We start from the raw sequence: 22,494 nt of genomic DNA, 5'->3' as shown, positions 1-22,494 counted from the left end.
CAATTACGAAACTCTGCCCTTATTGTCATTCCCAGTCACAGGACTAGTTATGGGTTTAATAGTCCGCTAAGTTCCTGTCTTAGAGCTTTTAATGCTGTTTGTGATGACTTCGATTTTAATTTAACTAGGCTCTGTTTTAAAAATAGGTTAAGAGTAAATGTGATAGGTTAAGATTAGTCTGTGCGAAACCGTCGAAGACTGAATAAATAAATAAATAAATATTCTGGCTCGATGTCTTTTTGAATTTTTGATTCCTTGCAGGTGTACAGAAACAAAGGAGAAATCCGATCGATGATGAATGACGGAATCCTGATGATGTCTAACTCGAACAGGCATAACTCGAACGGGCGATAGTTCAATCCCACGCTAGGAGTTAAATCATCTGATCGACTCAGAAGTGCGCGTCCTCAAAGATATTACCCAAGCCCATTATATCGCTGATTATGGTGCCTTCTACCACCTCCTAATTACTGACCACCAACCACTATCCTCAACACTTGGTGGGAACCCGTTTGTCGTTTTTAAATTCATGGTTGAATCCTTGTATCACCAGTTTTATGTATGACACTTTTTCACTAGCTTTATTTATGAGTTAAAAAAATTAGTAACCCTTGGAAACGATTGGCAAAACGTCAAACTCAACAGTGAGACCGTTTTATATTATATTGTGTGAGTCCTACTTGTCAAAGTGTGCCTTAATGTGCCGAATAGTGTGTCATGCTATATTTTGGCGCAGTGTGCAGAGTTGCTTGCCCCTTGCTCAGCTATTGAGTTACTTTTATCGGCCGAGTGGCCTGAGTAAATTTTTCCTCGATTTTCGTCATATTCGAGCAGATGTTTGAGAAAAATTTGACTCCCTCAGTAAGTAGAACCACTTTTACGATTTTAAGTGAAATGTTCATGGTGGTTTGAACTGGTGACCCTCCAGGGTAGCCAGTTATTGAAAAAAAAGTTAAGGGTTGTGTCCAAAGCACGACCACATTGTTGACGTAGAACTACGAGATTGTTTTTAATGCTCCATTCACTAATATATTAATAACAAAATAAATGGTCTGGAAACTTAACTCCAAAATGAACAATTCATTTTGAAATTGGGCGGGTATTGAATAAATCCTTTCTTGTTAGCTCGACACAATCGAACGCGTTCAGCAACGGTCCGCGTCTGTTTCGCAGGTTTTCCGTGCCCCCTGGTCTATCACGCGCTTCCGATCATCGCGGAGATATTTTGCAGCCATGTGTTGAGGCATTTTGAAGATTTTTACAGAATTTTTCAATAAACACTTGATTCACTTCGAATATTGACTCTATCCAACGCGAAGTGTAAACACTGAAGCACTTACTGTACCAATTGGAATATACAGAGAATGATACAATGCATAAACACGATGGTGTTTCAATATGATGTCTGTGCTTGGGAAACTATCACAAAATCAAATTTTGATTGCCTTTATTTGTACACACGCCGGTAAGCTACACAGACTCCTCCCATCATGAGTCGTTTGCTGTCAAGTAGCGACAATCTCCGTTTGCGTAGTTTGCCAATGTCAATCCTTAAAAGGAAAGGGCAATTAACGAGTTATTAACGAAAGATTAAGAGGATCGATCAAAATCACTTGCACCCCAGCTTCCAAGTTTGGTTACAAGATTACAACTCTGGAGAGCATTTTGTCTGGTCGTTGGGGGCGTGTGGTTATGAATATGGACAAACAAGCACAGATAAATTCTATTGCAATTCTTAACTGTAATAAGCTTGTTGGACCTGAAAAGGGCCGTTTTGTTGCCAAAGTTGGTGATGATTTAACCTCCGAAACCGTACGATGACCGCTTACGCTTGGCGTGTTCAGAGTAGGTGACAGCATCACGGATCACATTTTCCAGGAACACCTTCAGCACACCTCGTGTTTTCTCGTAGATCATACCGGAGATACGTTTGACATTGACACGGCGAACCAGACGACGGATGACGGTTCTCACGAAGAACCTTGCGATGATGCTTGGCGCCTTCTTTACCAAGACCTTTTCCTCCTTGCCACGACCAGTCATTGTTGCTTGTTAGGTAGAAGAGTGGACTACCTAACATGCCACCACCTTCCTACTGCTGCTATTGCTGCTTCTGCTGCCTGCACACCACGCCGTCCGAAGCGAAAATGAGTTGAGGCAGTAGAGGTAGTAAAATGTACGTAGGGGGCGACCCCGGCGTAGTGGTTAACATCCTTACCTCTCACGCCAAAGTCACGAGTTCAAATCTCAACCCCGGACAAGTCACGAATGACCCAAGAGTGTTAAAGTGACTATAATAAAAAAAAAAAAAAAATGTACGTTTATTTTCTGGGTTTTTATGTTTAAACATTTCATTTAACATTTCAATTGGTTAGCCTTTGGCTCTTCATCTTTGTTCTAGTTAATTGGTTATTCTAATGTGATGATTGCGTTTAGCGCTAATTTACAGAATACCCTTTGTGGGATTGTTTTGGTTTGAATTTAAAAATTTGATAACCTACCTACTTGAGCACCTAACTTCTTAAACTAGGTTGCCAAATCACGAATGATCTGGTGGTTTGATCGCAGACAGGCGACTCTGAACCTTTCCAGCGTGGAAGTCTTTCGCTCCTCGAGTGTCTGAAGACCGGCCAGGTGGTGAATCTCAGAATTACGTGTTCGCGGTGGACTGTTAAGGATCATTCTGAGGATCTTGTTTTGGATCCTCTGAAGCTTAAGGTGGTTGCACTTAGCATAACTCTCCCAGATTGACATACCATACTCAATAGCCGGCAGAATGATCTGCTTGCGGACAACAAACTTGTTTTTGAGGGACAGGGTGGACCTCTTGTTTATCAGAGGGTAGAGCGACCTGATCAAGATGTTACACTTGGTGGATGTCTTGTCCACATGGGAGCGAAATAGCTATCGAGGGTGAGACCAAGGTAGACTACTTCACTCGACCATTCAATGGGAGTGCTATCAAGATGGACCTTGACGTTAGCAGGTGGAACAAGCCGAGGTGAATTCGAGTGTGGAAACAGAGTGGTTTGTGTTTTAGCTGCATTGATACAGATCTTCCAGCTCTTGAAATAGTCGGACAGAACATCCAGGCCTGATCGTAGTTTACTCGCCAGAGCACGGATCACTCGACCCTTATAGATGATGGAGGTGTCATCTGCGAACATTGACAGGATACCACCACCCGGAAGGGGAGGAACGTATGACGTGAAAATGTTGAATAGGATAGGCCCAAGCAGGCTAACCTGAGGGACCCCTGCTTCAACGTTGAACGTATCAGAGAAGGCACTTGGAATAATCTGCCCGACAAGTAGTTTTTGATGATCTTCACGAGGTAGATCGGAAAATTGTATCGATGCAGTTTGTACACTAGGCCATCATGCCGAACATTGTCAAACGCCTTCTCAACGTCCAACAACTTGTTCCGCCTGATGATGTTAGTAACTCTACTTAGATGGTGAATCGTTGAATGACCTTGCCTAAATCTGAATTGCTTCTTGAGTAAGATATTATTTTCGTTGGAGAACTCCAGCAACCGGCTGAGTATCAACTTTTCGAATAGCCTCGAGATGGAGGACAAGAGGCTGATGGAGCGATAGCTTTTGACACTTCCAGCATGCAGAGAAGTAGCCAAGCTCCAAACATTTGTTGAAGATAACGGTAAGATCAGTAAGATGGTTGAAGAAGTCAATACTCAAGTTTTTTCAACTCGGGGTTGACTACACCATCCATACCCGCGGCCTTCATGTTTTAGTGCTTCTAATACCTGCTATCACCTCATCAGCCAATATTCTACTAACATCATGCACTACTACGGGGGTGTCAGCGACTCTAGACATTGCTTCTAGTACGGCAGGCTCATGGGGGCTCACAATGTGAAGATTATGTGAAATCACAAAATGTTGGTCAAGAGCATTGACCTTTTCAACTGGGGTTATGAATAGTAATGGATCTGACTTCTGGTAAACAAAGGAAAGCGGAGGGATCGGTCTCGACTTATTTTTCATAATTGTGGTCATCTTCCAAAATGGTTTTGCACAATCTGGGAAAGAGCGAATCTTGTTGGCAAAATCGTTATTTCTGAGTTCCACCATCTGGGCCTGGATAATTTTGGTTAGCCTATTGACATTGGTCTTCAAGTGAACTGGAACTGCCTACGAATGGTGTTATGGAGACTGATAAGATCTTTGGTTGGGTTGCCATGGTTCAGAGCATGCTTGGCATACACAGTTTTGCTCACGAACTTCTCATTTGCTAATAACTTTGCACACAGTTGACGGAACATAGTTCTGTTTGAAGCAGTTGATAGAATAGAGTTTAAGCTTGTTATAGATACGTGAAAAAAAGTAGATTTTAATTCTAGTGATAATTTGTATTTGTTGCTCGCTGCACATCTCGGACTTCAAGTGTAAAAATTCATTGGTGTTGATTCAAATGTTAAGATTTACCTACTCTTTGCATATCTATAGTAAACTATGATCCTAATCTATCAATTACTTCAAAGAAAAACAAATTTCAACAACTGATTGAAAAGTTATTAACAAATGAGCAGTTGGTGTGTACAACTGTGCATGCCAAGCATGGTTCAGAGTATGACTCACCTGTCTGAATCCTGGTACGTGTAGCTCCCTGGCACGGGATATCGCCTCTTCGATGGTTTGCAGACACCGATCGAATTCTTCGAACGCCTCCGTCGGACACAGACGTTAGTTTCGTTTTCTGTGTTTCGACTAGATAGGAGATTGCTATCTCTAGTAATGTTGTTCAGATGGATAAGACCTATTTTATACTGGACACAGGGTGACCAGTAGACTGATGCAAAATTTGAAATTTTCGCTCCACAGTGCTCAAACGGTTCCAAATTGGGTCCTGCTTAGCCTCCCAAAATTTGAACTACTTTAGTAAGAAACTGACTTGGCACAAACCATTTCAAGTTTATATGGGAATTACTATGGGAAAAATTATGTTTTTGTTCATATCTATCTGTTTGTGCAAACGTCCACTACCTGTGTTCCTACCCTACCAGCTGTGTGTTGTATTGTATCCCTATACACTATCAATAAATAGAATAAGTTCTACCTCCGCCATGGCAGGACGGTCAGTAATTCGATCGTGTCTTTTATTCATACATCCGTAAACACAACGTAGGAAAAGTTCTGTCCTTGCGCGATCATAATGGTGCCGTGACCAGTTGCGCGAACCGTTGTGAAAGTGACCGATCGCAAAATATCGAACACTTGTTGTGATTCAACACCAGTGCTATGAAGGATTCCACTACACTGCCGGCTACGATGGTGTGGCTTTACAGTAGCCATCTGGCAGAGCATCTCGCACCGCGTCTAGCTCACCCTACGGTACTGCTGCAGACGGCACAGTATTTGGCTAGCAGCAGATGCTCAATTCCAACGGACTAGTGTCTACGTCGGATACTCAATAGACTGAGTGTTAACAGCAGAGTACACTCTTTTCATCGGTCAACAATGGACAACAAGCAGCTCGCTTATCATCGCAGAATGATAACAGCAGATTCACTGTCGAAATCAAGTCAAATAAAAAAAAACTCGTTTTTCGAGGTGAGTATGTTCGTGCAGGCGACTACTACTGCCTCTACCCTTAACATAAAGTAACAACTGTACCTACTCATAGATGTCACCACTTGTCCCCGTATCATTGTCATTGCTTTGTAGTTTCCTTGTTATGTTACAATAAATAAACGTTTATAGTTCTCATACCTCCGCCATGGCAGGACGGTCAAATAATAGTTCTCGTTTAAACTAATTATCACACAACGTACAAATCGGGTCCTATCCGTGCGCGATCACTATCTAACAATTCACCACATCACTATGCTTTTAAAAACAAATAGCAATGATTGTAGCAAATTTTCTCAGCTACAGCTTTGTTCAAAACCACTTTTCAATTAAATGCACGGAACAAAAGTTATTAATGATTCAAGTTACTGATGTCTTATGATTATTCTCATTCAACTGTTCAGCAGGCAACATTGGTGTTTCTGGTGCGAAGAATAGAGCACAAATATCATGGCAACTATGTCACACTGCAGAATACAGTGTTGCTAACAGAACAGCTGCTTGATCATGCCATAAGATTATCAATCTCTTAAACAATTAATAACTATTTAATTTGACACTTGGCTGACCAGTGAACCGGTAAATCGAAAAAAAGCCGGAAATTCTAAATCACCGGGAGAAGTCCGTGAATTTCGATGATGAACCGGGAAAACATATGCTTTGTCCTATCTTTGGAAAATAATAATCTTCTCAACTACTAGATTTTCCGGATACAATCACTTTGAAAAACTTTTTCGATAATTTTGATGAAAATTCCAAAGGAATTTGAAGGAAATTTTAGATTGAATTCTAGAGAAAATAAGGTATGTAAGATACAAATTCCAATGGAGTTTTAGGAAGTATTTTTATGGAGTTTTGACAACAACGCCAAGTCAATTGTTGATGTTCAAAATAGAATTATTAGGTGGTTCTGTGTGAAATTTCATGACAATTGTAAAGAGGCTTACAGGTTAATTTCTAATGAATGTTCTAATTAAATTCCGAGAAGAATGTAAAGAGAGTTCTTTTGAGAACTTCATAGAAATTCCGAGAGTATTGAATTCTGAGGGAATTAGAAAGATAATTTCAAGTGAATTCTAATGTAAGTTTCAACGGACATCTGTGACAAATATCAAGGGATTCGAATTGTCAATTAAATTTCTAAATAATTTATTTTGTCAATTATATATTATTGAACGGAACAGCAAAAAAAAATTTCGTAGTTCTACGTCAATAATGCGGTCGTGCGTTGGACAAAACCTTCAACTTATTTTCAATTTTTGTTTTTTTATATATATTATACAGTCATGAACAGGCGATCAAACATACTACCAAATATGAAACAGTTTCCAATCTATCATGAATTGCTCACAGTTTTCAAATGTGTTAAGGTTGAGCAAAATGTCTTTCTCATTATGAAAATATTTTTAAAAAATCATCGGATCATAACAGTTTAAAAAAAATTGTTCTTATCCCATGACATTATGTTAAATGAAAATCTTGCTCAACTTTCACAATTTAAAAGCTAGAAATTCCTGATCGATTGGAACCTGTAATATAGGGGAAATGGATTTAATGTCGGCCTAAATGCCCCTAATTGGGGTCCATACATAAATTCAGAAATCGACTAAATTTTCAATAGCGACCAGAAATATCCATTAGTACCGTCCCAATGACGCGTTCATCTAGATAAAATTAATAAACAGCAGATTTTTAGCGATTAGCGATTAACATTAGAGCCATTTCCCCTACATTTTTTTTTGTGGGATGTTAAACTATGAATTCTAATGCGGTCTCTCCGATATTCTCCCAAAATGGTAGGTTGGTAGGATATATTCAAAAGATCTCCAGCTCGATGATTTCAGTATAGTTCTGTAGATATTTTGTCAAGGCAAACAACTTTGCCGAAGACATCAAGTTTCCAAAACATCAGAGAAAGAAGTTAGATTGTGGCACCATCTTTGCGGAAGAGTTTTGAACTATTTGTTTATGTCAATAGATGGTCCTTATTATGATGAGAAACTTTACCGAAGACACCAAGTCGCTGAAATGCTTCGTTTCGGAGTTATCAATTTTGCTCCGCTAGATTGCATTTCTGGCCCAGTGTGCATTGTTTGCATTATTCATAAACAACATCAAAATGGTGCTTATGATTTGAAGTTAAAATTTCAATTTAGATAGCAGAAATCTTCACTTGCACAAGCTTTCGCAAGTCTTTTCAAGTTTTCAAAATGCAGACATAGGGGAAATGTCTCTAATGTTGGCCTATGGATCTAAGATTAGGCTGATCGCTAAAAATCTGCTGTTTATTAATTTTATCTAGATGAACGCGTTATTGAGACGTTACTAATGGATATTTTTGGGTGCTATTGAAAATTTAGTCGATTGCTGAATTTATGTATGGGCCCAAATTAAGGACACTTAGGCCGACATTACCTGCATTTCCCCTATCTTCAAATCTGACATCCCTGTCTGAAATTCTAGGTGATCATTACAAAAGACCCTATCTGCATTGATCAGTTCCCTTAATCGACTTTCTTAAACTTCAAAAACATCGACCAACCTTAAACTTCAAAAACAAATCAAAAACCCTCCAAAGTTTGCTGCACCTTAAGCATCACCGCATCAGTAAGAACAAGAATACAGCCACCGGGAAAGAAAGCTCGCCCGTCCATCAGTAGTGCCACCGCAGCCAACAACGTGCAGTCTCGATGGGCTTGTAGGTACCGGGGACATAAGAGAAAAAGAAACTGGTTTTTAAAAGCCCTTCCGTCCCCCTGGCAATGTTCTACTGCGCTGCTGTGACCCCTTCGTCTGTCCCGTGGGTGCTCTATCAAGTGCCCATGGCGATGGCCATCACTGCCAATAGGAGCAGGGGCAGGATCCATTAGGTCGTCTCTGGGGTGGACGGACCCAGCCACATCTTCTACCTCGATCCCCATGCGTCCCCGTTCGTAACACATATGTGAGTAAAGTATACCTTAAGATCGTTTTTTTTTTCCACTGTTTTTGTGTTGCCTCACTTTTTTCCCGTTTGTTCCTCCAACCAAACGGTTGACCGTGGCTTTAGTTTAGCGTCCCCGTCGTGATTGAACTGCAGCAGTGGTCTGGGCGCAGTGTGCGATTTGTACCAGTGGTACATTTCACGGCTTCTTTATGGCCTGTGGACGACGTGTCCGTCTGATGGTGATGTCCACTGCTGCACTGGTGGTGGGTCTCTTCTTCCTCTCCTGCCACTACCCCAAAAGAGAACGAGGATCTTGGAATCGAAGAGGCGAAATGATAAAGAAAAAGGAAACTCAATACTATATGTAGGTAAGGCGCATATGAAGCTACCAGAGGCTCTTTGTTTACAAACAACGCCTTACGTCGATCATTATTTCCGTTCGTGTCATTTTTTTTTTTTTTTGCTGGTGCTGTTTCTCCTGTTTTACTTTCATTATGATAGATGTATCGATTGGTTAAGGGCTATTTGCTTTGGAGAGAAGTTTTTATTTACTACAAACCCATTTGCGGGAAAATCAACCTCACATTCGTAGGAGTGATTAGTTGAGCATGGAGCAAAGTACGTTGTAATAACTATTTCTGTAAGTATGCTGCAGCAGAAATTCAGACCAGTAAAAGAAGTTAGAAATCTCATCTTAAACAATTTAAAACTTATTTAGAGTGAATTATTGACGAACATACACTTTTATCAGTTGAGTGTTAAAATTAAATTATTCTACTGGACAAATGACCTACGAGTGTGCTTACAATTGAAGCATTTGTTCTCGAAGTTAGGTGCGACTCAAAACAGCAACTATTATCATGTTAGGGACGGCAAATCCCAAAAGCTGTTGTCAAGCAAAACAACAACAAAAATCGAGGGCTTCCGGCCCGCAACTCCAGGCGAACTGAGCTTCCGGTACCTGTTTGAAGAGCTGGTTTGATCAGCGACGATTCTTTCGAAGTGACGACTGGGTCTGGTTGCTGAGGAGGAAGAACAACTGCTGAAAGCTGGCAGGAAGTGTAAGTTCTTGTTGGTAGTAGGCAGGCGTCGATGGTGACTCTGTAGCTCTTTACTCCTATGGTAAAATCCATAAGCAAACGTCAGACTGTGCGTGAAACATGGACTTCGTACTATCCTTTTACTCCACCGAGCAATCCCAGAAGAAACTGTCAATATTTTCTAGAAGAGACGATTTCTCGACGGTGCCGTCAACACCAATTTATTCGAAAGGCTCATCAAAAGACACTTCAAGCCAGTGTTGGGAAAATATAAAAAAAATCAAATCTCACCAATGCCCAAGATCACGCTTGATTTTCGTAGACAAAAATCAACAAGCATACAGCTGCGATTGATTTTACAAGCTGTGATATCGCAGCTCAGAATATCAAGCTAACGAAACTCACCAACTGCAAATCTCAACAAACTATGGTGAGATTGAGTTTAATGATTTACACCCGAACGCAACCGAAACTTCCATAACGGCTGGCAGCAGTCACTTCGTTTCTGCCATCGGTGAACAGTAAAAAGAGATAGTAAACTATACTTTCTCTTTCTAAGAAAACGATGTGCAACAGAATGATGTGTCTAGTCAACTCTCCGCTTGATTTTTGCTCGTTGTGAATAGTCTCGCGATATCAAAGGAGCTTGTAAAATCAATATCAAGCATGATATTTTGTTCCAATATCACGCGTGATATTGAGAGCGTATGAGAGCAAAAAAATATAATTTGATTGATGATTTTGCCAACACTGCTTCAAGCTGAACATTGCATTAGGTCTGATAGAAACGTCTACTCAAGTTAGAGTGCAAGTAACGAATGAAGTTTTATTGAACAACTATACCGACGCTTACTATGTTCTAACATCCCCCCATTAAACCTGTATAGAGATCGAAGCGAAGGGAAAATCTCATACAAAATACTAAATTTTTCACCAGCGTGAAAAACGCAATTGGCAAATTTTTCACTTCGCTTTGAACTGTAAACAGATACGATCCAGCGAAATCTAATGTTGTGGATCGCATCTTTTTCACTTACGTTTTTTTTCGCGCATGCAGCGCTCGCGAAAAGAGCAGCAGCTAAGCGAAAAGTTGACGTTTCGGAAGAGCGTATCTGTCAGATTTTCACTTCACCGGAGGTGTAAACTGATCAATTTCGTTTCACATGAACTGTAAACTGCGAAAAAAGGAAAATGGAAAATGTTCCACAAACATTTTTTTAACCCCTTTTTCGCTAGCGAAATTTCATGATTTTTCGCGTGCTTCAATTTTCGTTTCGCTTCGAGCTGTATACTAGGCTTAAGCGGGAAATCCTGAATTCCTAACATTTTTCTATTGTCAAACAGCTTTGTGTTCGCTAGTGCTTTCGTGAACATATCTGCTGCCTGAAGGTTAGATGGGACATAATTCAATGTAATAGCTTTACAATAACTGATCTCGTACATAATGATGCCTTATATCTATATGTTTGCTTCTTGAAGAGTAGCCGACATCCTTCTCCGCCAGACTTATTGCCCTCTTGTTATCGCAGTGCAGTTGATCGAAACGGAAATTTCGACACCGTGAAGCTATTGCAGGAATCCCCTCCACCATGCCGCTTCCTGGGTGGCAGAAGAGAGTGCCATATATTCATCCTCGGTGGTGGAAGCACAATGGCTGCCGTGCAGTGGACTGCTCCAGGCTCATGGCTAAAGCTGCTGACGACACTCACCGCGTGGCTGATATCTGACTGAGTGCTGTGCGCCACAAACTGCAAACCACCGACGAGTTCCTTGAACGGAGTGCTTCTCATCTTCTCTTTCTCTTTCACAGATTCGGGTTGCATCACTTTCGTCAACTTTTGGTTCACGTCCAGAGGTGTCGATACGGAGTTGGATCCCTTCTTACGGAATCGCTGCAGAAGTTTGTCAATGTAATGCTCCTGGTCTATGGCTACCATGTCATCAGATCGGTTGACCCGCAGTCCCAAGATGTGCTTGACGTCTCCCAGGTTCTAAATTTGGAACTTTGAACACAGTTGTTGCTTGACTTCGTCCACCAGGGCTTGATCGTTGGAAAACAGTAGAAAGTCGTCCACATAGACAGAAATGATGATCATAGGAGCAGGAGTCATAGTTAGATCGCTGGAACCCAATCGCCTTGAGTTTCCGATCCACCTTCTGGTTCCAGATACGGCTCGCCTGCTTCAGCCCGTACAGGGCCTTCTTGAGTCGGCACACTTTCGTGGGTGCCAGCGCGTCCCGGAACCCTTCTGGTTGTTCCATGGAGATCTCCTCTCCATGTAGTTCACACTGCAGGAATGCAGTCAACGCATCCATTTGGCACACCAGCAGATCGTATTTGGACGCCATTGCCAAGAGTTGCATACCGTACCACCGGTGTTATATCGTTATATTAACTTTGATATGTGTATTATAGGTGTATTATAACATTACCTTGCTCGCGCACACCTTGTTTCGTACATTCCTTGTTTCCGCGCGAGCACGTTTCGAGCTGTCATTAAATTTCTCTCGCCATGACGACATGCGCCTTCTGCGCGAAGAAGTATTAATAAGGAAAAATAGAAGGTTTAAAAGTGTAAGCTGTTGTGGTTTTATTTCCTTCCTAATTTCGGCCGTCACAACAGTTCTGGCGACGGAGGATGGCGAATCCAGGTGTGAATCCGATCATAAATCCGGCTGCTCTTCCACCACCGAACTTTGCCGTCGATCCATTGGACAAACGAAAGTTGAAGTGGATGCGGTGGGTGGAACGTCTTGAGACCGCTTTCCACATCTACGGAGTAGCGGATGCGGAGATGAAGAAGCATCTCCTTCTGCACTACATGGGATCCGAAACATACGATGTCATTTGCGACAAAGTTGCCCCGGATGCCCCCCGTGATAAGACGTACCAGCAGATCGTGACTACCCTGGATGATTTCTTCAGCCCCCAGCCACTGGAAATCAGCGAGAATTTCCGTTTCAAGTGCCGCCGTCAGGGTGACAGAGATGCTGCGTCTGCCAATGAAACGGTAGATGAATACCTGGTAGCGCTACGGAGGATTGTGGTTACGTGCAATTTCGGTGCGTATCTGGAGACGGCGTTGTGAAACCAGCTGGTGTTCGGGATCAAGCGGAATGACATCCGAAGCCGGCTGCTGGAGAAGCGGGAGCTAACCCTGAAGGATTTTTTTTTCCTTTGGTTTGTTTTTTCCGTCGATCTTGTTTTCCGTGCTGAGCACCAATGCTACCGACGTGCCAGGAAGGCAGCTCCCACACCTGGACCCTACCTATCGACCCATCAACTCATGAACCGGGGACCAACGGCTTTACTTCCCATCCGAAGATCAGAGATGTTATGCCTCAGAACATCCCGGCGGCACCGACTGGGATTGAACCCAGGCCTGCTGGGGTGAGAGGTAATCACGCTTACCACTACACCACCGGTGCCGTTGACCCTGAAGGATGCCCGCGATATTGCCGTGAGCATGGAGCTATCTCGTAAGGGAGGAGCCGAGATCGCAGGCTGCTCGACTAGACAGGAGGTACATGCTGTGCACCACCCAACAGGTAAAAAAGATAAAAAGAAGCCGAGTGCAATTAAAAGTGCGGGTAAAAGTGCGAGCGATTGAAGTTGCTATCGCTGCGGGGACAGATCGCACTTCGCGAATGCGTGCAAACATAAGCAAACAGTGTGCTCGTATTGCAAATTGACGGGGCACCTCGCGAAGGTTTGTCTGAAGAAGTCCGCCGCCGCGAAATCCGACTCTCGATCGACGAACAAACCACATTTGGTCCAGAAAAATTACGTGGACCAATCCGGTGATCGTCAAACCGTCGGGAGTGCAGTAGTGCGTGAAGTTTGTACGGTCGAATCGAACTCGTGCTGGACGTGTCCGTGAACGGAAACTACATTCGATTTGAAGTAGATACTGGTTCGCCGGTCAGTATCATCAGTGCGGAATGCCGGAACCGACTGTTTCCAACTACGCGGTTGCGTGAGTGTGATACGAACTTGGTTAGCTATTGCAATACCAGCATCGACGTGCTAGGTATACTTGACGCGCGTGTGGAATTCGCGGGAAAAACAATAACGATGCCGTTGTACGTTGTGAATTCCGAGAAGCACCCGTTGCTAGGCCGTGAGTGGCTGAAGGAGATGCCGGTGGACTGGAACAACATGTTTCAGGGGTCGAGTGTTGTGAATGCGATTGCTGCTACTATTTCCCCGCGTCGTGATGCTGCATTGGAGGAGGTTCTGGGGAAATATCCGAAGGTTTTCGAGGGCTCGATCGGAAAGATTTCCCACGTTCAAGCTAACCTACCATTGAAGAACGGTGCTCGGCCGGTGTTTCTCAAGGCACGGAAGATGCCTTTCAACATGCTGAAAGCGGTTGAGGACGAATTGGAGAAACTGGATGCAGAGGGTGTGCTCACGAAAGTTAACTCCAGTAACTGGGCAACACCGATTGTGCCTGTGAAGAAGTCACAGAACCGGGTGAGGATTTGCGGAGACTACAAGCAGACCGTGAACCCGAACCTCGTGGTGGACAAGCATCCACTGCCTACTGTGGACGAGTTGTTTGCTTCACTAGCGGGAGGAATGAAGTTCAGCAAGATTGATCTCGTCCAAGCGTACCTGCAACTGGAAGTGGCTCCAGAAGATCGTGAAATACTCACACTTAGTACTCACCGTGGTCTTTACCGCCCGTGGTCTTTACCGCCCTGATGTACGCTGTCGCATCGGCACCAGCTATCTGGCAGCGGCAGATGGAGGCCCTACTGCAAGGCATTGATGGAGTAAGCGTTTTCCTGGATGACATCAAGATCACGGGTGAAAACGATGAAGTTCATTTGCGTCGGCTGGAGGAGGTACTTCGGCTACTGAATGAATGCGGAATTCGGGTGAACAAGGATAACTGCGAGTTCTTTGTGGACAAATTGAGTACTGCGGTTACTCGATCAATAAGGAAGGGATCCATAAGATCCGAAAAAAGGTGCAAGCAATCCAGGAAATGCCAAGGCCGAAGAACAAGGACGAAATTCGGTCATTCGTCGGATTTGTAAATTACTACGGGCGGTTCTTTGAGAACCTGAGCACGGTCCTGTATCCGCTTAACAACCTACTGAAGAACGATGTTCCATTCAGATGGACCAATCAATGCGAAGATTCTTTCAAGAAAGTGAAGGAACAGATGCAGTCCGACAACTGACTTGTCCACTATTTTCCAGAACCTCCACTGCTGCTTGCTACGGACGCTTCACCCTACGGAGTAGGAGCTGTGCTGAGTCACGTGTACCCTGATGGCACGGAACCTCCAATCCAGTTCGCGTCCCAGACCCTGAACCGTGTGCAGCAGAATTATATGCAGGTGGACAAAGAGGCGTACGCCATAATATTCGGCGTGAAGAATTTTTTCCAATACTTGTACGGACGGAAGTTCAGCTTGCTTCGAGATCTTCGGAGAGCACAAAGGGTTGCCGGTCATGTCTGCATTGAGGATGCAACACTACGCTATGTATTTGCAGAGTTTCGATTACGAGATCCGGTTCCGGAAGTCTACGGATCATGCGAATGCTGATGCCATGTCGAGGATTCCGTTAGGAGTAGCTGATCCCCAGAATGAGATTGAGGAGTCGGATGCTGTGGAATTGAGTCAAATCGATACTCTACCCTTGACTGCTGCCGAGTTAGGTCAAGCTACGGCGGGGGATCAGACGGTGCAAAAACTGATCCAAGGCATCAAGCACGGCCAGCTGGTGGAAGCGAAGGATCGTTTCGGAATCGAACAGAACGAATTCTCTCTACAAAAAGGATGCTTGCTTCGGGGAATTCGAGTGTACGTGCCTACAGTTCTCCGGAAACGTGTGCTGGATGAATTACATTCTACTCACTTCGGTACAACCCGTACGAAGTCGCTGGCAAGAGGCTATTGTTGGTGGCCTGGTTTGGATCGGGAGATCGAAGAATTGATTGCGAACTGCGCTGACTGCCAGTCAGTACGTGCGGAACCTGCGAAGATGAACGTTCATTGCTGGGAATCACCAAGTGAACCGTTTCAAAGGGTCCATGTTGACTTTGCGGGTCCTTTCATGGATACCTACTTCTTCATCTACGTGGATGCGTTCAGTAAGTGGCCGGAGATCGAAGTGTGCAGATCCATTACGGCCGAATGCACCGTAAACATGTGTCGCAAGATCTTCAGTATGTTTGGCATACCGTCAGTCCTGGTGAGCAACCATGGCGTCCAGTTTACTTCGGAAGTTTTCCAGCGGTTCCTGAAGATGAACGGTGTAGTTCACAAAATGGGAGCGCCGTATCATCCGGCAACGAATGGACAAGCGGAGCGGTACGTCCAGACGTTCAAGCAGAAATTGAAGGCACTGAAGTGTTCCAAGTCTCAGCTGAACCTGGAACTGTCTAACATTCTTCTTACCTACCGCAAGATGATCCATCCGTCTACCGGGAAATCACAAGGCTGACATTGCTGTGCGTCAGTTCTTGGATGGTGATCGAGTACATGTTCGCGATTTCTTGTCGAGTAACAAATGGAAATTTGGCAAGATCGTCGAGAAGGTTGGAAAGCTTCGTTATACGGTGCGATTGTATGACGGACGAATCTGGGAGCGTCACATTGACCATATCGTCGGAGTGGGCGCTAATTTGCGGAGCGATTCGGTGGACCCTCCAAGGGAGGAGTACATTGAACTCGACGAACCTACAACTTCGGCTGCGGCGCCAGTGGCCCAAGCTACAGCGAATCCTGTCGAGGAAACTACTGGTATTGCACCGGTGGTTCCTTGCGCTACACCTGCTGCTGCGACGATAATGTCTACTCCTGGATCCCAGGAGCGTTCTTCGACTGTCATGGCCGGTCGGTCTGCTGTGTTGGAGGCTGCTCCGACGACTCTACGACGATCCAGCCGGGTAATCGTACCTCCCCAGAGATTGAATTTGTAATTTCTTTTGTATAACTTACTATAACTTTCTTTTTACGAGGGGGAGAAGTTTTATATCGTTGTTAATATATGTATGTATACACCTATTATAACATTACCTTGCTCGCGCACACCTTGTTTCGTACATTCCTTGTTTCCGCGCGAGCACGTTTCGAGCTGTAACCGTGTAAGCTGTTGTGTAAAAGTGTAAGCTGTTGTGATTTTATTTCCTTCCTAATTTCGGCCGTCACAACAACCGGAGAATACGTTACGTCGTAGTCCTCGCCTTTGACTTGGGAATACCCTTTAATCACCAGTCGGACCTTATGTCGTTCGATGGAGCCATTCGGACCCATCTTCAGCGCATACATCCACTTATTTTTGAGTGCTCTCCGTCCCACCGGTAGATCGACAAGGTCCCATGTGTCGTTATCGCACAACGACCGATGCTCGGCCTCCATTGCGCCAATGCCTGCCTCTTCGTGTAAATTTGTTATTCTAGTGTCGAAAGGACGATCAAGTATCATCCTCAGCACTCTATTCTGAGCGACCTGAATTTTGTTCCTGTAAGTCTGTGCACATGATTCCCACACCGGAGCTACGTAGAGGATCCCAGGTGCTATGATTTGTTTGTAGACAGCCCGTTTGTTCACCCTTTAGAGGCGGGATCAGCGGCAAATCAGCGGATACAGACGGTTATTGCGATATCATCTGCACACAGGAAGATACAACAGTCTCCGAGGGGAGGAATGTCTGAAGTGTAGATGCTGTGAAGCAAAGGGCCCAACAGAATTCATTGCGGTACACCTGCTGGGATGGAGAACGTGTTTGAAAGGCATCAATTCAACGATACTTCAAACGACCTTTGCTGAAGGTAGTTACGGTTGATTTAAACAAGATGCAAAGGAAATTTGAAGTTACAAAGCTTGTATACAAGCCCATTGTGCCAGACATTGTCAAACGCTTTCTCAACGGCTAACAATGCCATGACTTTGGACTTGGATACAGCTTTGTTACTTCGGATGATATTCATCACCCGTACTAGCTGACGATTCGTGAAGTGCCCCTTCCTGAACCCGAACTGTTCCGGTAGGAGAATGTTGTGCTCCTCGTCAAACTTGAGCAAACGATTGAGAATAAGTTTCTCGAACAATTTGATCAGCGCTGAAAAGAGACTGATCGGTCTGTAGCTTGAAGCTAGCGTTGTGTCCTTCCCGGGTTTGCGGATAGGTATGATTTTCGCTGTCTTCCAGATACTTGGAACGTAGTGCAGTTCCAAGAATCCGTTGAAGACAGCAGCCAGCAGAGAGTGAACCTTTATTCCGTCGAACCCGGGGCCTTCCTGTTTTTGGTGCATTTCAGCGCTAAGCAAATCTGCTCCACCGTGATTGTATCCTCCGGAGGGATAGCACAAGGAGAGGAATCAAGGTTGAGTACGCATTGCTCAACCTGAACTTTAAGCGGAGTTTGCATGTTGAAACCAAGCAAGTGCGATTTGACAATATGCTCACCAATCACATTTGCTTTCTCCTGAGGGGTGATTATGAGCCGATCGTCATCATATTCATCATTGAGTGGTGGAATGGGTTTGGGTTGTGTCTTTCCAGAATTGTCTGGAGCGGTCGTCCAGATTCGAAACGAGCCGCTCGAAACTTTCGTTCCGAACTGAGACCATTCTGGAAGCAATCTCCTTGTTCAGATCGGCCATTTCTCGTTTCCTCGCTAGATCTCCGGTTCTTTGGAATTGGCGTCTACAAACATTTCTCAGGCGAATCAAGAGTTGGATGTGGGAATCAATGGCAATAAACTTACCCCTCACAGTAACTCGTTGGACGCACGCCTCGTCAACCACGGTTATGGCTTGGTGGAATCCCTCCAATGCTCGGTCGATGTCCTCCACGGTGTCAAGAGGCGGGTTGTCAATGATATGCCTGTCTACCACGCGTCCAAACTGGGCCCAGTTTACGTGGTGGTAGTCCTTGCTCAGGCTTCGAGCAGGGTCCACATTGTACCCCAGTTCAGCCATCACCGGTTGGACAAGCCGGTATTTGTCAGGAACAGGTCTAGCGTCGATGCCCAAGTAATATAGCAAGTTTTATCAAGGTTTTAAAGCATTCTGCAAGTCCAATTCATGGTCTGCAGAACCCTCATAAAACCAAAATTGTTACTTGGGTGGGTTGCCCGCCGGTGAAATAAAGGTTGGCTCATCCGAAAACCAGCCCATGTTGTGAGTGGTCGAGCCCCAGTACAGCCCATGCTGCAACTGGTCTAACAGCAGGCGACCGTTCTGGTTCTGCTGGTAGTTCCGCTAGGCCACATGACGCGCGTTCAGATCTCCTCGAACTACGAAGTACTATTGAGTGCGGTACTATCGATAGAACTGTTTCAAACACATCGTCGGTACATGAGCAAATCGATGATCATCACTTTTTTGCCAGTGGTGCCGAGGGGGAGGGGGGGGGGTGATACCCCTCACCATTCCCGGAGGAGTTTGGTAAAGAGAGATGATAAATCCGATTTGAACCTTCCTAAAGTTGTCCTAGCACGCTGTCTACTCTCTATATACAATTTTCACACTGCCGTACTCTAATGGAACTATCAAATCTATACTTTCATCTCCCCATCTATCGTATAAAAAATACCACTTTAGTCTGTTTAGTCTCAATATCTTCAGCTATGTAAAAAGTTAAAGTATTTAATTATCTACAACTTTTTCTCAGATGTCATTTTGATCAGATCAATAATTTTCATGTTATGGTTTTTTGAAAGAAATAACCCTTTTTTAATACGCCCTTTTCAAAATTTAATCTTGAGAAAACAAATTATATTTAGATGAAAAATGTAACCATTGGTAGCAGCGAACATGTGAGCAATGTTTCATGCAAATCGGAAAGCATAAATGGGAATTTTGTTTTAAGCGTTTTGGGCTGGAAATGCTCTCCTGCCATTTTGTAAACTGAACTATTTTCAAAAATAGCCCCCCAATAATTTAACCGATGCAAACTTTTGGTTGGCAGTACTTTTTCTCTTGCATCGCAAGTATACAGGGTAAACAAAAGTACCCAGTGGCCAGTTAACTTTTACTTATATTTGAGTAGTTTGTCTCCCTTAATCCTTCTAATTTTGTCAAACACGCAAAACAACCCAATTTGTGTGAATCCGACGTTGAGTATAATCATGATAACCTACTTTTGAGTACAACTAACTTACTTTTGGGTAGAATGTGTGTGGGAAATTCCATACGAATTACTTTAACCCGGTTTACTTAGTTTAGGCTTCCCGCACAGTAATGCCGAAATGAGTGAAAAAAAATCATATTTGGATACTATTTGACTACTTAACATTGTTCTTACAGCAAATTAATCCTGAGATAGAGCTGATTGGTTGCGTCTATTATAATGTAGACTGCTCAGCTTTGGATATTGATTTTGCACAAAAAGAACGAACTTAAGTCAACCCTCTCAAACTCGATATTGAAGGGCCCATAGAGTTAGCAAGGGTATCGAGTTAGCAAGGGTATCGAGTTATAGAGATAAATTTAAAAAATTGCATTCGAATAGTGGTTGAAATAGCATAGATAATGGATTTCCATCAAGTTAGGATGAGATCGAACAAGGGAGAGTTGTCTATGGATAAAGCCAATTAAACACAACTTATTTTTAGAGGTGATACATTTATTATGCCACATTCTGTGGGAGAAGGGATAGGAGGTGTATGATTCTCTGTTAATCATTACATGGGGGAATTTCGTCTCAATTTCTCGTGTCATAATTAAGGTATGGCTCCTTAGCGTGAATAAGCCCACGTCATGTGCTCTTTTTATGTTCTCGATAAAACCAGATTGATTCATCCATAAAAAATACGTAAAATGCAAAGTTTCTCACGCTTCAACACTTCCACAGCCCTCATCTTACCCAGCGTCCCGAACTGATAAGACTGCGTCGCTGAAGAAAACATAACCTACAGCGGAAGGAAGGGCAAACAATTACGCTTCAATGACACATTAGTATTTATTGATCGCGGTCCGCATTGTTTGATCCCCGCAGTAGCGATCAAACGGCTGATAAAAACGCGTATCATGGTCAACTGAAAGTGTCAAATTGTTTGTTTTTGTTCCCGCGACCGCTCGGAACACCCAAAGCACTACTACTCACTTACACTTGTGGCGTTGTGCACGTGCGCGCTCATTACAGAACAGCAGCGGCACTTGAGGAAGTGGTTTAACCTTCACCGGCTTTGTAACGGTTTTCCAAATCGTAAGAAAATATCACTCAAAATCGCTGACACATCATCCATCCAGGCAGGGGCGAAAATCATTCCGACGTTTACTACTGCCAGGCGGCCTAGTTTTCGAAGGGTGTTTTGATAAACTGCCGACGATGAGCAGCGTTTGCGGTTTTCGGGGATATTTATATCAACAACAAGATGATTGTGGTCAGCAACACGCGATTCAGTTGTCTTCGGGGAAACACAAGTGATAAGGATAAGTTTGCGGTTGATGATAATCATCGTCCCTGATCTGTAGCTGAACTGTAGGAGGCTACTGGATTAGGACGTGGTTGATCTGACCTTAAGATAACAGAATCCACATCCAAGGAGAATAGTTGAAAAAGTTCAACGGCTTACCGATTTCATCTATCGAATAAAACGACAATTTTCTATTATACGATCAATAATAATTAGAACTTGATATCTAGAGTACCTTCGATAATGAAATGAGAATACTATTAGTTGATTATTTATGAGTCTTAATTAGAGTGGAACTGTTAAGGTTAAATACGTTCCTAATCTTCTTATACCCTTCCCACCGTTATCCTAGATCTGAAACCAGAAAGTACGAGTCACGCGTGCAATTTCCTACTCAACAGCCGTGCTGCTTATTGCGTCCAGATTACGGAGGATGAAATAAATAAATGTACACAAAGAAGATCCTGAACGCCATACACAGCTCACGAAGTTTGTATAGAATGGCAGTGGAAGCGAAGGAACCGCAACAAGCTGCTGCACTTGCACCATGTCACCAATACAATCATGCACCCTCGCCTCGATGTTTTTCCCCTGATACCTGACATGATTACATGAAAACCATTTAACCAATAATCGTCAATAGTTTCAAAGTCTGAACTCACGGACATTCTATGTTAATATTATTCCAGAATATCAATTCATCCCCAAATCCCAAAGGAAAAAATCAATCGCTTTGCGCAGTCTGATGCAACAATGCTGAACGATTTCATACAAACAAACAAATTGTAGACTTCGTTGCACTGATTTTAAGGTAAGCGCTCTGACTCTCTTTGTCCAATACACATACAAGTCCATGCAACATGCAGCGTCTTAGATGTTAAACGATCCTCGTTTCGCTCGCATGTTCTCTTTCAATGAGCTACGAAGATCTCGCGACTTGCCATGCGATGCGATTTGATTTCTTCGGCCTGCAGAGTTGCCAGTACGACCGGTTTGAATCTACTCAACAGAACATGAGCCCTTTTCGGGCCATAAAAAAATCTATGGCAGCCTAATTAACGGTCACTCAAAGATGGTAAATCTTATATATGTATTTTGATTGCTGTATGTTACCAATAATCTTACTTGTAGAGGATCAATGAATAAGCTGAAAATATACATAAGCTATTGAAAAGCCGCAATCAAATAGTTAACAATTGTACACATTCAAAATGAACTTTTTTCCGTAAATAGCTCGTTAGATGCCGTTAGTGGGTTCCGTGTTGATGTATTTAAGGATTTTTTTAAAGGGCTTCATCTGTTCGTCTGTGCTAGTATAATCGTAATTATTTAAATATTATCTTATAAGACAATTTTCCTCAATTATTACTCAAAGATCTGCAATGATTTACCGTAATCCGCCATGATTCTGCCCATTCGGAAAAAAACGAAGGATTTGTGTTAATCAAACGCTGAACTGAGTCTTAATTCGTTACCAGTTCCATTGTTTATGGTTCCAATATGAGTGCTGCATAAATATAAACAATGATAAACATTAAATTTTTTGCATCTA

General features: G+C 43.3%; 2 protein-coding genes across 2 annotated transcripts; both read left to right on the top strand.

Moving 5' to 3' along the window:
• Window positions 1-13,632: 13,632 nt before the first annotated feature.
• On the top strand, window positions 13,633-14,749 carry LOC135708817 (uncharacterized protein K02A2.6-like). The gene is made up of 3 exons (XM_065230967.1): window positions 13,633-14,221; window positions 14,290-14,489; window positions 14,534-14,749. The coding sequence occupies exons 1-3, from the start codon at window positions 13,633-13,635 to the stop codon at window positions 14,747-14,749; spliced, it is 1,005 nt and encodes a 334-aa protein (XP_065087039.1).
• Window positions 14,750-15,053: 304 nt separating this feature from the next.
• On the top strand, window positions 15,054-16,019 carry LOC135708815 (uncharacterized protein K02A2.6-like). The gene has a single exon (XM_065230966.1). The coding sequence runs from the start codon at window positions 15,054-15,056 to the stop codon at window positions 16,017-16,019; it is 966 nt and encodes a 321-aa protein (XP_065087038.1).
• Window positions 16,020-22,494: the final 6,475 nt, after the last annotated feature.

The sequence above is a fragment of the Ochlerotatus camptorhynchus genome, unplaced genomic scaffold (genome assembly GCF_037179485.1).
Source record: "Ochlerotatus camptorhynchus isolate MF236.1 unplaced genomic scaffold, CSIRO-AGI_Acam_v1.1 ptg000335l, whole genome shotgun sequence".
Lineage (NCBI taxonomy): Eukaryota > Metazoa > Arthropoda > Insecta > Diptera > Culicidae > Ochlerotatus > Ochlerotatus camptorhynchus.
Note: the sequence above shows the minus strand (reverse complement) of the source record. Positions and strands in the feature narration are given on the sequence as shown.